At 38.3% G+C, this 15,160-nt stretch overlaps 2 protein-coding genes across 2 annotated transcripts; one reads left to right on the forward strand and one right to left on the reverse strand.

The window, feature by feature from the left end:
• The first annotated feature begins 238 nt into the window (after nucleotides 1-238).
• LOC146682481 (visinin-like) lies at nucleotides 239-3,522 on the forward strand. The gene is made up of 3 exons (XM_085445632.1): nucleotides 239-770; nucleotides 2,279-2,390; nucleotides 2,704-3,522. Exons 1-3 carry the CDS (start codon nucleotides 390-392, stop codon nucleotides 2,787-2,789), a joined length of 579 nt encoding a protein of 192 aa, XP_085301758.1. The 5' UTR covers nucleotides 239-389; the 3' UTR covers nucleotides 2,790-3,522.
• A 2,644-nt stretch (nucleotides 3,523-6,166) lies between these two features.
• LOC146682482 (germ cell-specific gene 1-like protein) lies at nucleotides 6,167-14,469 on the reverse strand. The gene is made up of 6 exons (XM_085446978.1): nucleotides 14,274-14,469; nucleotides 11,922-12,116; nucleotides 9,903-9,962; nucleotides 9,652-9,810; nucleotides 9,176-9,287; nucleotides 6,167-7,676 (listed from the first exon to the last, which is right to left on the reverse strand). Exons 1-6 carry the CDS (start codon nucleotides 14,467-14,469, stop codon nucleotides 7,088-7,090), a joined length of 1,311 nt encoding a protein of 436 aa, XP_085303104.1. The 3' UTR covers nucleotides 6,167-7,087.
• Nucleotides 14,470-15,160: the final 691 nt, after the last annotated feature.

The following is a 15,160-nucleotide window of genomic DNA, read 5'->3' on the forward strand; positions in this document are numbered from 1 at the left end:
CTCAGGGGCCAAGATCATGTCTATTTGAGTCCTCAGTTGCAACCTGGCTTGGTGCTTATTTTAAGAGATCAACAGGGTAGAGACTTGCACACTTCGATGTCGATAAGCAAGGACTTTACTTTTGACCTGAAATGAACCTTGTCACCTATTGCTGGAAGTACAGATGGTTGAGTGGCTTAAAGAGCTTACCATACGACTGTTCTTTTCACAGCTTTTGCGTTGGTGGGCTGAATAGCAGGCGAAGACAGGATCAAGAGGGCTGTTACCCCTTTAACAAAGCAGAGGAGGTAACTTCTTAGGTTAAAGTTGGGTTATAATTGCCCTAGAAGAGCCAGGGGCCACATATTCACTCTCAAATAAAGCTCTAAAACATCACTAAAACACCAGCAATGGGAAATAGCAAGAGCGGAGCTGTGTCCAAAGAGATCCTGGAGGATCTGAAGCTCAACACCAAGTTCTCAGAGACTGAAATTGTCCAGTGGTATGAAAACTTCAAGAAGCAGTGTCCAAATGGCCGCATCACAAAAGAGGAGTTTCAGACAATCTACAACAAGTTCTTTCCAGAAAGTGATGCCAATACATATGCTCAACACGTCTTCCGCTCCTTTGACACAAATGACGATGGCACTCTGGACTTCAAGGAGTACATCATTGCCCTCCACATGACATCAACAGGAAAGACCACCAGGAAACTCGAATGGGCCTTCTCGCTGTTTGATGTGGACAAGAATGGATACATCACCAAGTCAGAGGTCTCGGAAATCTGCACGGTGAGTGAAAGGGTGGTGATGAAGTGCTAAATCACTGCTTTTCCTTTAGCTTTGGCTTCTAGATGTTTGCACACTGTTTACAGAAACAGGTGGATTCACAAGAACAAAGTTAGACAAACGTATTATCTGCATAGAAGATCATGTTAGACTGTCTTGAACTACATGTGCAACCTGTAAAATAGCAAAACAGGCCACTATAGTTGAAATTAAGACTCCAAATATGCTTGAATTCTGAGCCTAAACATGGGTTTACATTTTCATTTTCTTATATATGATCATAAATAAAAAATAATTTATTAATGCTGATAAATAGATTGCATTTAACTTAATCCTAAAGAAATAGACATAATCTTGCAAAGTTTTACACAAATGTTGAAATGTCTATAGGTAAAATCCTTGGTCATGTCCTTGGTAACAGGTAATGTCCTTGATGTAAATATGTAAAAATTGTGTATGTTTCTGTTCTGTGTCTTGTGTACTGTTTGTTTGTATATGTGTCTTTCTTGCTGCTGTTACACCCAAATTTAACTTTGTGGGACAATTAAAGGATTATTCTATTCTAATATGTCACAACGTAGCCTCGGTTTTCCACATATTCGTTTTTTTACTCTTAGTAAGTGAAATGTTCTAATTTTAATACATTTCAAAGAAGCATGACAGTATGTTAGCTATTAAACTTTGAATAGCAAATGAAGTATAACGGAAACAAATGTGTGATGGGCACACAGGATTATTTAAGACAGTGTTTGAGCTTGTTTGATGTCATAAAACCTTGCAAAAATAAAGCACATTGAGGCAATATTTGATATGATCTGGAGCTATAAATGTACAAATAATATAATAATACAAAGTAAAATTTAACCGAAATAATTTGAATGGAATTGAAAATTAATCAGTTTTATCTACCGGCCACTCGAATTAATTTTTAGAGAGAAAACTGCAAACCTTCATCAATAAGCACCATCATTATTTGTTGACAGTATGCAGACAAATATAAAAAGGCACTTAGAATTATATAAAGCCAGTGCCTTCTCACTTTAGTTTTTTGTGCCCACAGTAGTGCATCCTCCCTGATATGTAACAAAATTATTCGGTTTACATTTGGAAAAATAAATTTTTTTCATATATTCTTAAGACAGGCAGCTGAAGAGTATTACTGTGCTGTGTAGTGTTAATGTATCTTTATATTGCTTGGAAACCTTATTAGAACAGCCACATTTCATTCTTAAAGATTAGTATTCATATATTCACTAAATAAAGCCAGAGAGACCAAAAGAGCTGGTTGGTTAATCTGTAGAATCACAGCAGTTTGTTGCTGTTTTTGTTTGCGAGGCAGCTCATCAGCTCATAGATGTGACAAAGCGGTTCAGATTAAAGGAGGATTTGGGGGCAATGGCTCCATTTCCCTCTGCAGCCACAAAAATTGATTTTACTGTATACAGCTGTAGCTCACACAAGTGAAATCTTTTCTCACTTTTCACCAAATTTTGTTATTTTTCCCTTGACAGGCAATTTTTAAGCTGATTCCCAAAGAAGAGATGGGAAAGTTGCCTGAAGATGAAAACACAGCTCAGAAGAGGGCAGATAAACTCTGGAATTATTTTGACAAGGGTGACAACGGTAAGAAATAGTGAAGACGTATATGGACATTGAATATGGACAGATAAGTAGATCACACTTGCAATAGTGAAAACACTGGTTTAGAAGTAAATCCCTGAGGAATGTGACAAATCTGGTAGTCATAGGTTAGGCTACTGGATTGTAATACTATCAAAGTAAATGACATTCCTCAATTACACAGTTTGTATTTGCAATGCCTTTTAAGTGTATCTATGTTTAATGTCCATCTTTGAAGACTTCCTTTCAGTTTTTGATATTACTCCAAATAAACAAAACTAATAAACTATAAGAAACTTTTTTTTTCTCTTTGCAGACCGAATTGCAGAAGGAGAGTTCATCCAGGGAGTTTTGGACAATGACGATGCTCTTCGCTTGATTCAATACTCACCTTTAAAGTAGCTGTTCAGACATTTTCACTGTATATTTCTCTAGTTCTGTCACTGTCTTTTTTTGTCCACTTCACCTGACAGCAATTTCACAAAACATGAACACATTGTAGGTGTGATGATAATGACCAGATGGTCTAATTTAAACAATGACACAGAACCTCTTCAATGGTTTTATAACATTTATTGTATACCCATATGTGCTGTCTAAGTTATTTACAGCACATAAATGTTGAGGAAAAAAATGGGACAAACTGTAAGCATTTCAAATTTCAAAGTATCACCGGTATGTGTCTACCATACAGACAACATCCCCTCTTAAACCTGTGAACAAAGTTTTACAGCATGTAAATAAAATGTCCATCTTCTGATCGCTTCTTCCACATTTAGAAAGTAAGTATTTAATTTGAATTTCTTAAGAAGATGAAAGCTACAAAGTGTCATTCAGAGTAGCCAAAATTATTACTACCACAAGTTATGTTCTACCTCCTTTTCTAACCCAAACCAACATATAGCCCACGGTGTAACTACAGTAAATGCAGGAGGTTTCCATTATCCTGGTCTAATTTCATGTCTTTTACATTCTTTATTGTATCCATATGTCACAGTCTTAAATGTTCAATGTCCTAGTTAAGTGTTGAATATGGAGAATAGACTTGTTATTGTGAGACAACATGTGAAATCAAGTCTTGATCCTGTACAATACACTGAATAAAACATGTTGGAATTGTAATAAAATGTTATTATCAAAAGTCTTTATGTCGATGTAAATCTAATTTAAAAACTGTTATTTCCTCTTAAAATTAAGAAATTAACAAAATAACAAAAACATTGTTAACTGGAAAATGGCTTCTGTAACATTTAAAAAAAAATAAAAAATTTAGTACACAAACATGCAGATTTTGATTGACTGATGCATGCCACCTAATTGAAGTTTATATTTTTTTGTTCAAGTCTGCATTTTGTTCCTTTTTGCCACATCATAACAAATTTACTCTCTGAAAAGGATTTGGCTTTCCGGTATAGTTCAAGTCATAGTGATGTAACTCCACTGTTGATGATCCACAGCTAAGTATGCAGTACTTGCACAAAATGTCAAGACAAAGTTAATAAAGCAACCATGACAATATTGCCATTTTTTCTTTATTAGAGCGTGCTCGAAATGAAGAAGTGAAGAAAAAATGTCAATCTGTAGTTGCTGAAGTATTCCACTGCTATTTACACAGCTGCACAGTTTTTGTGTCACAAACAGCAAATGTGCTGAAGTAAGTGACAACTAAATTTCTTGTTAATGACTGTGTCTCTTTATTATTACATCCTTTCCCATTTATCTTCTCCCATATATATTATTTGATGACTTAAAACTTAATAATGCATTATCTGTAACTGTGCTATCAAAAAAAGAACTACATTTGAAAAATAAAAAACCCTAAAAAGCAAACGAAAAAAAACAAAACTATTTATAGTACAATCCTTGTATCCCGCTGTGAATAATTCAGATTTAACGAATCCTTGGTGTTCTCACTATGGTCTGTAGATAATCCAAAGAAACAAGTATTACTGTGTGGATTTTTAAATACCTCGGCATCAAAATCTCCTCTTTTATGTTGCTGCAGTAGCAGAAATTTGTCACCAAACCAAACTGATCGGAAAATCACCATGATCATATTTTATCTACAAATAAGAGCCAAATCCTTCATGCATGCATCTCCAGATGCCCTGTTTAACAGTGGACACTTTCTTAAATTACACAAGACACAGAAGTGTCTGCATAAAAGATTAATGTTGTTTCATAAGAAAAAAGACCTACTTTCTTGTTCTAGTTTCTTAGAGACATCTGCCTTACTTTTTTTATTCACTTCAAGTCACAGAAGAATAAATTTACTTCAGATGCTTCCTTCAAAAACATGTTTGGTGTTCCCAAAATTTGTATATGTTGTTGGTTGTGGAACTGTTGCATAATTCAACTGTTTATATACATTTTAATTACTCTCCACATGCTGCTCAGAGACCTTACAGTTGACTTTTATCTGTTTCTGTCCCCGCATGATGTCAAGCTCTCTCTCTCTCTCTCTCTCTCTCTCTCGTTCTCATTCCCCTGATTGCAGAGATTACTGACATAATCTTCTGTCCAGCATTTGAAAGCATCTGTCTGAACATCCAAATTTCTCTGTGAATGTAATTGTTGATCCTTCTTTTTTCTTTCTTTCCTCGATCTACTGTATCTGTGTCTGAGGGACCCAAATGAACCATTAACAGGTATTGGTTCTGCAGATATTTGATTCTATTCAGCGAGTTAAAACTTGGATTTTTAGATGGTTCTGAGTGGAAGGTAAAGTGATCACCAAAGTAATTAATGTTTTATAAATGTTGCCAGTTGTTTATTTAAATATTTAATACAATATATGAAGGTAGATCTCATAATAGCAAGAAGAAAAAAAGTCACAATAATTCCAAAGTGAGTAGAAATCATCCGAAATTATTTCAAGGTCAAGGTCAATATATGTAACATGTCAAAGCCAAGCTAAAGACCAAAAAATAAAAAATCGTAACTTCTTGTTTAAATGTAAAAGCAGATGTATTTTTTGCCTTTATTTATTTTCTGTGTATTTTGACTTAAAGATGTCAGCGAGTGTTGGTTCTTTAATTTATTGTAGTGATGTAGTTACATTGCAAAAAGATAAATACGCTTGCAGCATCTTCATAAATGATAAAAACTGATAAAAAACTCTGATGTCAACACTAAGTTTACAAGACAGCATTGATCACAGTATACCCCGTTATTGCCACAGGCTAAAGACGAGCCACGTCATACCCAAATATTTCAGACAAAATAGTGGGTTGATTATTTCCAGTTTATTCTTCAGAAATGTAAATAAACTACATTTTTCTGACAGTTTTGAGAAATATCTGCAGGTTTAGATGACAAACACTCGAAATTCTGGTTCTTCTTGATTTCATCGATGCAAATATACATTACCTTGGAGCTGTAGCTCTAGCATGAATGAAGCCAATGTGGAAATACCAAAAACCTGCGGTTCGGGTGTCCCAGTGGACCCGCGCATACTGCTGGATGCAGAAGGGCATCTATAGAGTCTGGCCTCTTCCTGACAAGTCTCTTCCTGAAAAGGTTTTTACAGAGGTCGACTCTATAAATTTCTAAAGTAGAAATAACGCACTGGTACATCATGTTCAGAAAGTTTAGAAAGTCTATTTGTTTGAATGCAAATCTATGTGGGTGCACATAGCACCAAATGGTACAGTTAAGTTAGGTTTGAAAGCCTAAACCCTTAACTTGAATGAACTTGAAAAAGAAAATAAATTCTTGTCTTGAAGAACTTTAGTATCATTGACTCCATTAAAGTCTATTACAAGTGACGAGTCCAGTCATGCAATGAATGTGCTTCATGTTTATTCATCACCTTAATGTGGAGAGAATTTTATACAATCATGCAAAAACAGATTAAAAATAAAAATATACATACAGCAAATGTGATTGCAAACTTGTGTTATATTATTTGTTATGTATTGTTGCCCCTTGAATACATTCACATCATCTCTAACATCCAACGAGTCACTGAATTACATCAAATCCCTGAAGAAATGTAAGGCTTGAAAAACAAAATGATTTGTGCAGTTTTATAAAATCAAACTGTGAGTGTGTGTGCGCGTGTGTGTGTGTGTGTGTGTGTGCGTGTGTGTGTGTGTGTGCGTGTGTTTAAATTTCAGTTGCCTAAAGTTATATGTACTTCCAGCCAGGAACAACTGTAAGCTAACTCCATGTGTAAGACATGTAGAAGGGCAAATCTAATAAATGTTACATCATAATATTCTGATTCAAGTATTAAACCCTATTCAAATATTCGCTTGCCAATATAATAATCCCAACTTTGCAGCTCTGTGAAGCTTGCATTGTCTTTAAGCCAGTTATTTTGGTTCTTCTACTGCACATACGTCTGCAGAGTTTGCCATGTGGACAGAAACATTACTGAGATAGGATGAAAATGTTACTGTGGTAACTCTTACAGTAATAAACCACAACACTAATAGTTCGGGCTCTTTTGCTCGCTACTGGTCCAGAAATTGAAATTCTCATACTGTAATAGATGTAGTACTGAAAATAGTCCAGAATTGATTTGAAACTTCATTTGTACAACCCCACATGTACAAAACTGCAGTTAAAGGTTAAAGGTGTGTGTGTCTGTGCAAGTCCTGTGAATTTTTAAAAAATATATTTTATTGTAGTTTTAGTGAGATAAGTAAAATCTGCCGTGGAGAGATGTTTGTCGAGGTCTTCTGCCCCGAGAAATCTTAGCAGAGTAAGTCCTCTCGCTCCTCCTGGAGGGCATAATTTATCTCGTCCATCTCACGTTCACAATCTTCACATCCTTCGGTGCCGCAGCCTTCCACCACAACCACACCATGAGGGTCTGCCAGCTTCCCCCCTCCTACTCCACCTGCTCCCATTCCTCCCCCTGCTCCACCTCCCATCCCTCCCATTCCAACACCATTTCCCCCAGCACCTGCCATAGATGGCATTCCTCCCAGTCCCATCCCAACGCCAAGATTACCCATGCCTCCAACTCCAATTCCTCCTCCACCAACGAGCAGTGCTCCCCCAGCGCCACATGCCAGAGGTCCAACAGCTGGTCCCACTCCTCTGGGCCACATTGGGTCCATTAGAGCCCCCTGTTGTCCAAGCTGCATCAGCTGACTGACGGAGTAAATCCCTCCCGGCCCAGCTCGAACAACCTCCTCATAGGAGGGGGCACTGGTGGTATTTCGGGCCTCCTCCAGCCTTACCCGAGCCCGGTGCTTCATCTCAATGATGGTCTTGGTGTAGGAGTTCAATGTGGCCACAGCAGCTGCCATGCAGCAGCTGAATGAAAGCCATGCCATGCTGGAGAGGGGGAAAGATTGAATCTTTCTAGTATGATGACCAGCCAATACAAAAGGTTGTGTAAAGATTCGATCAGATCAGAAAGTGGTACAGTGAAGCTCTTTAAAGTGCCATATGACTACTGAAGCTTGGAGAGACAGCATCTATAACTGTGGTCAGTTAGTTTACATCCACTCACCACGAGCAAGAATGTCATGGAAATTTGGGGCTTTTAATTGTTTCTTTGAAGGGTTCTTTTCCCAAAGTGGAATGACAATAAACCATACATTTTAATGATTTAAAAAAACAAGAACTGGATACACAAGTTTGAATGTATTTGAAATTTTCTCTAATCCACACATGGTCAGGAGTATCAATGAAGGCTCAAACATATACGTACACTCACTTCAAATAAGGCCTATTAAGTTCAAGAACAGCCTGGGAACCACAAAGGCTCAAGCCTCCCATGAACTGGAAACCAGTTTTACATTGCCATGGACTGAGAGTACAGACCAAGAAAGATGTCCCAGGTCCCAAACCGACACCTTCAAGCTAAACTGAAATTTTCAACTGCCCACATGGAAAAGCCAAATTCCTCCTGGAGAAAGATTCATGGTCAGATGAGACAAAGACTGAGCTACAATGATAGTAGGAATTGTTTGGAGGAGTAAAGGTGAGGCTTTCAAACCTCAGACAACTATACAAACTGTTAAGCTTAGTGGTAGAAGCATCATGCCGTTTCCTGTCAGTGGTACTGATACATTTCACAAAGTGGATAATAAAAATGGAGGAATATGTTCAAATTATTCAACTTTACCTCAAACCAACAGCTAGATGTTTGCACCTTAGATGCAAATGGGCATTTCAACAGAACAATGATCAAAAACACACATCAACACTGGTTTTGAAATGGACAAAGCAACTAGCATTATGCACCTAGAATGGCCTACCTAAAGCCCTGACCTCAACCATGTTGAAAATCCAACAAATCAGCCAATGAGATTGGTCAAATATCTAGAATAGCTAGAATTATGCCAGACGCTTGTTGATGACTACCAAAAGTGTCTGGTAAGGGACATTTAACCAGATATTTGTGGCGGTATATGTATCTTTTTTGCTTCTGACCCTGTGTGGATCACAGAAAATTCCAGATAAATTAAAAACTCGTGCTCTCAATTATTGTTTTTAAAGTCATTAAAGATGTGTTCTGTGCAATCATTTGACCCTAGAAAAAGAAATATAGAAAAATAATTAAAAGCCACCATGTCAATCGTTCATGTGAACTCCTGACCACAGCTGTAGGTAATTGAGACCATGTTAGTGTTTGTCACAGCCACTCTCAAAACAGCTTTCTGTATAGCTTGCTAACCAGATAATGTTTACACACCTTGCAGATATAAAATATTTTGACAATATTGGGTGATAATCAAACTCTGTGGGATATTTCATCTAATCTGACGATTGTTGGGGAATATTTTACTTTAATACAGAATAATTACTTTGGTTTAATTGAAACTTACGCAAAAGACCAGCCGTAGTCCCAGCTCTGTGGCCTCCAGTCTTTAGGTCCGATGCTCACAGTCATCTGAAACACTGTTGTGTACATCATGTGAGCTACCATCCCCATCATGCCTGGGAGAGGACAGAAACATGGAGATACGGTTACCTTTGCTGCAACCTGAAAAAATATGGTTAAAAAATAAAAAAGTAAGATAAAATAATTCAAATTTTGGAGGTTATTATTGTAGGAATGACTGAAACATGGCAGTCCTGCCATCCATCCATCCATCCATCCATCCATCCATCAATCCATCCATCCATCCTAGCTCTACTCTGAGCCCCTCCTGAATTACTGAGGTCCTCACCCACACACCATCTGAAGGAAAGTAATTTCCACCATTTGTATCCAACCCTTTTCCTCTTGAGGTTTTTAGATCAAGCAAGCAAGCAAGTGCCCACAGCCTTTTAGGACTCAGAAAATGTTCTTTGTTCTCACCTGAGAGGACAGTGCACATGGCTGCAAAGGCATTGATCTTGAGGGCGTTCATTTCCCTCTTGGCGCAGAGGCACAGTGCTTCCACACACATCAGTAAGAAGCCCATAGCCAGGAGACCGATGTACATGAACTCACTGATGACAGACAGCCAGAGCACACCTGGAAGCATTTAAGGATATAGAGACAATTTCTTCAGGTTAAATATTGAAGATTTTCTCTGTTGTGAGATGAAAATTTGGTATTGGACCAACCTTGTGTCTCTCCTGGTGTCAGCTCAATGAAACTTCGACACTTTTCTTCCTGATCTGCACCTAAAAACAAGGGTTAAGAAGCTTGTTATATTGTCTTTAAATCTATAATGTTTACAGGGGTCTACCTGTTTTATACAAACTAGGTTTGGGGAGAATAATCCTTTGTAAGCACTGAGAGGCACACACATACTTAAAGGTCAAATTTAAAGCTACAATCAGCTTTGAACCACAATCAGTCATAGTTGCAATCACTCCATCGAAGGGTATAAGACAGTGATTGCTTTCTGTTTACAGGATACCCAACATCACTCTGTATATGCTTTTATATGTGTGTGTTCATAACTATGTAGCCCATATGGCACTTAACAACAATAACAATGTTTTCTTTGGTCTCTATTATCATTTAGTTCGTGAAAAGAAGAAACCCTCTCAAGCTTCTTTTGCCATTAAGAGAGGATGGTTGCACTTTATTGTGTGACTCACATGTGTTAACTCAATACTACCAACAGTTTTTTGCGTAGCAACAATAATCCAGGCTTAGAAAGCGGCTTAAATGAGGTGCACTATATTAAATGATAGATTTGGACTCTGAAAATCCACAATCCTGATGCAGTGAACAAAATGTATTCAAATCTTCCTCTGAAGCAAATACGGGATTTCATTGGGCTGAGTCAGCGAAATCACATGGGTATTTTCCAAGTTTGCTGTTTGTGTTTTATTCGTTGGACAGCATGTCCCTGTTGAGCTCCAGTGAAAGGACATTAAAAAAGAGGGAATAATAATTTATACTTAAAGAGGCTGGCATCTCCACTTGATTTGTAAAGCTTGGATAAAACCTCACATGAAGATTAAAACATATGAATGTGTTTGTGCGTATAAAATCTTTAGACTTGTCCCCTCATGTTGAGATGTGTCCTTATAGAAAGCACATCTCCAACTTGTCCTCATCAACCAGATTGCCAGTGACTGTTAAAACAAATAATATAGGTTCTTGCAAAAAAATTCTAATTTGCACAAATCTGTGAAGCAGTTAAAACACAGACAGAGGAAGAGGTGAGGTTCATTCTGTGGGACATCTGGACTGATGCAAGTTTCACAAGATTTAAGAGTTTAAGAATCTGCCAGGCTTTAAGTTACATACCTGAGCACTGCCATTTCACACCGTCAGTGCTGCAAGATGGCCTCATGACCAATAAGGTTACAGCTGTGCATGTGATAATAAATGGTTCAATAATATTATTTGCCAGGTATTTGTGCATAAAAATACTCTGCAACATTAATTGTTCTTACAGTGAAGGCAGGAATAATCTAATGGCATAATAACTGCATTATTAGCTCTACTGACTGTTTACTAGCTTTTAATGCTCCTTTGACTGTGGCTTGTCCTTGAAAGAGGACAGACAAATGACTTGTCAAGGAAGTATTTGCAGATCACACCAAACTTTCACCCGAGACACTCAGATTTTATGCTTTTTGGATTTATTTTACTTATCTTTCCTCTTAGTTTCTTATTTATTTTGGATAATTTTAATATGAAAATGCGTTCCAGCCACTTTCTAGTTTCAATTTCACTTGCAAGTAAAAAATGCTGTAAACTTTAGTCACAGGGCTTCATGCAGGCTCTGTTTATTCACAGTTATGTTTACTGCAGTCTGAAGAGGCTATTTTAATTAATGCACATGAACAGGGTTAAAATAATATTTGAAAATCTGCTGTTGCCCATTTTTAAGTGATGTTTGATGCATTTTAATGTATGCATTAACTTATTCCTCTATCTCAACCTGCCTTTAGTTTTTGGGTCATTATGGTAAGTAAAATGTTGTAATTAAACTTGTTTTAAAAGGTAATTTATTTCCACCTCATTTACTTTTACATAGCCCCTTTGACATGAGAGTGTCATCTTGAGATTATGAAAGAAATCAGTTGAATGTTGCACAGAGAGTTTTTTATGGAGGTTATTCAGGCACAAAAATCCCCCAGTTATTCGATCCCTGATCAAAGTCTGTTCCACTCACCAACCTTCATTGTGCTTCTCGCAGGACAGCCAGAAGCCAGTGTGGAAGTATCTCAGCATGTACTTGTCCTCTCCTGTCTCCCAGATGTAGTGGACAGCGTTAGCCAGCTGCTTTTTCCTTATCCTTTCCAGCTCCTCCTTCTGCTGAGGAGACAGCGTGACATTGGAGGCTGGGTTCCTGGGGTCTGGGGTGGGCACCTCTGGATGAAGAGGACAGGAGTTTTAGGGGGACAGAAACGGTATAAAAACATACCTTTTTGCTTGAAATGAGCAAACTTAAGTAATTAACAGAATCATTTGTGTTCTTGTTTTTTTCCAAGGAGCTTTTGCTCTAATAAGACTAGAGCTGCGGAAATATGAGAAAAGTATGCCAGCAAACAGTGCTGTAAATCCTGAAGTAGGTCTCCTTTGGGTCACAGTGTGTAACACAATCCAGCCCTGAAACCTTGTTCTCCGTGTTATCAGCCCTTGTTTTATGTAATAAAAATTAAATACTACACAGAGATAAAATTGGTTTAAAGCTGAATGATGGTAAAGTGGGTTAGCAAATCCAGACAACATGCAGCTGCTGCCATAAAGTGCTGAGATAAGCAACAAAGCCGGGATTATGTGAATCTCTGGCAATAAAGTCTAAAAATACTTCAACCCAAGCAGCTGTGGAGATCCTGTAATAGTAAAACTACTAATGCCATACTGTAATAAGCAAACAGGAAAATAGTAAAAGTGACAGGGAAGCCTGGACGATCCCACACCCCACAACAACATCACAGATGCACTTTGAAAAGATCATTTTTGATGACTTGGTGTGCGACAACACTGTGGTGCACTGAGAATTCCTGTGCTCAGACTTTCTGCACAAACTGCACGTGCAGCCGAGAGAAATTAGAAATCCAGCTGGCAGAAGGCAAAAGAGAACTCAGAGAAAAAGAGATAATTCATGTTTAAACTGACCTTAGGGTGAAAGCACTTTCTTAGAAGCTGGTTTTCATTCAATTAGGCATGTATCAAATGCTCCAACTGTCTGCTAGCTGTGAGTAAGTAGTGAATACAGCTTAGATTTGTTACATGCTCTTCTGAGTTGTCTTTAAACATCCATCAAAGCCAGTTAAGATGAGCAAGAAAACAGACGTTTTGAGGACTCTGCGCTTTGGCCCACATGTGGCCCAGAACTCATGAGATAGGGTTTGCATAGGTTATGGAGAAGGTCTGGTCATGACAACCTAAATTTCTACCCACATAAGGTGGTGGAGCCAGTGTCAGGATTGGCACACGGCACAGTAAGGAAGCTGGGAATACTGGAAAGGGGAGCACCCATTTCTAATGGGAGCACAGCAGACACCGTCAAATACTCAAATAGTTGTTTTCTTCTGAGTGAAGTGACCTGGAAACAGCAGTGTGGCAGGCACATAATAAGAGCTCTTTAAATTCTCTATGGAAAGGAGCTCGAATCCTTTATTATCTCCCTTAGCTCTGGCTCATCCTCCAAGAAACCAAAGGAGACAATGCTGTCCCATAATTCATAGTGACACTACATCAAACAATGAGCAAAACAGATGACACAGATTATGTAAATGTTAAAAGTGAGTTTAACCTTGTTTATGCAAAACTATAAACATTAGGTTGCTATGATAAATATCTGCATCTTAGCAAGTCGTTGCCTTCTGTAACGAACGTCGTGTGTGAATTTATGAGTTTGTATCAGTTGTCTTCTCAGTTTGTTGCTGTTCTGTTTTTAGGGTTATCATAAATCATTTTAATTTGGTCACAAATATAGAAATCCCTAATAGTAAAGGCCAGAGTTACACTGAATCATCTGTCCAACTGAAAAATAAAATATCAGTGGATGACAGCTTTTTATTGATTGTTTGGTTTTATATGACCGGTAGTAAAAGAACAAAGCACGAAGTATATACAGCAGCATATAGTTTCACCTCTTCAGACTAATGTCAGCAACATCCATCACATGATAAATAATTTTAGTGTATGTGCAGTCAGAGCCTGAGGATTTCCATCAAGATCAAAATTACAGAAATATTTTATTTTGGTTAATTTGTGGGCTATTTGATCACAGCTAATCCCAAAGTACGGAGAACTACAAAAAAGTAAAACTACCAACAGTGCAAAAAAAGCAAAAAATCTCAAAATGATGCATGAAATAAGAACAAAGTCCCTCAGCTACCCTAAAATTCATTTTTTTTAAGAAAACTGTGCAGATAGTTGTGTCATTACTTCCATTTTGAGATGATTAAACTGCATCTGCTGTTACCATCAGTGACTTCAGCTGTTGCCAAATTAACCAGGATCCTTGAAATCTTTGAAATGTCCAGAATAAGCACTGTGTGGCCCGTGTGTCTTACCTGTGGTATACGGCTGGCTGTTGTTCTGCCCGCAGTTTTTGATCTTGACTGGCGACAGGCAGACCGGCTTCACCACCTTGTGTGTCCCTTCGCACCAATAAGAGGTGCAGAAAGCCCAGACGGACAGCGTGAGGGCCAGAGAGGTGAGGAACAGTGACAGCAGGGAGCGGTTACGTCTGGACATTTTCTCCAGCATGACTGTGTCTCAACTCAAAAGCAGCCAAATGAGAAATGAAATGGTTTTGGCAAGTGTGTGTCAAAAATAGCTGCAAGAGCCAGACAGGTTCTGGTGACCTGTCTGGAGCAGAAGATTGGGGAGCTTTCTGCAATAATACAATAGAGATTGAAAATAAAGTGGTAGGAAAGAGACAGAAGTGAGGAGAGGGGATTAGTGGTATTTGAGAAGTGGAACGAAGGACGGAGGGGAAGATAAAAAGTAGTCTGTTGGAGAGATAGAAGTAGGGCAGCGCTGGAGAAGGAGAGCTAGCGCAGAGCAAAGGTCAAATAACAGTGGAATAAAGAAAGATGAAGCTATGGGATTTAATCTTTTCCAGCAACAAGAGACAGATGTGCGGGCCAGAGGATGCAGGGGGAGCTCTAACTCTCCTCCTGCTGCAGTGTCACTTAAAGGAAATAAGCATGATGAAGAGAAGCAGGCCAGGTTTAAATTTGGGACCTTTGTTTCCTTTTGGAGACTTTGGTCACAAATTTAGCCCATGTTTCTACTGCAGTCACCGCTCGGGTCTCATATTAATATCTTCTCCCCTCTCAGATAAAGACAAACATCTAAATCTTATCCTGTGGATTTTGAGACTAATCGGTTCCACTCTCAGGGCACATCCCGTTCTTCAACCTGTTCCTCCACCTCAGTGAGAGGGATTGAACTC

The sequence above is a fragment of the Copadichromis virginalis genome, linkage group LG22 (assembly GCF_057382275.1).
Source record: "Copadichromis virginalis isolate Kocher_CV1m ecotype Utaka linkage group LG22, C_Virginalis_male_GT1.1, whole genome shotgun sequence".
NCBI lineage: Eukaryota > Metazoa > Chordata > Actinopteri > Cichliformes > Cichlidae > Copadichromis > Copadichromis virginalis.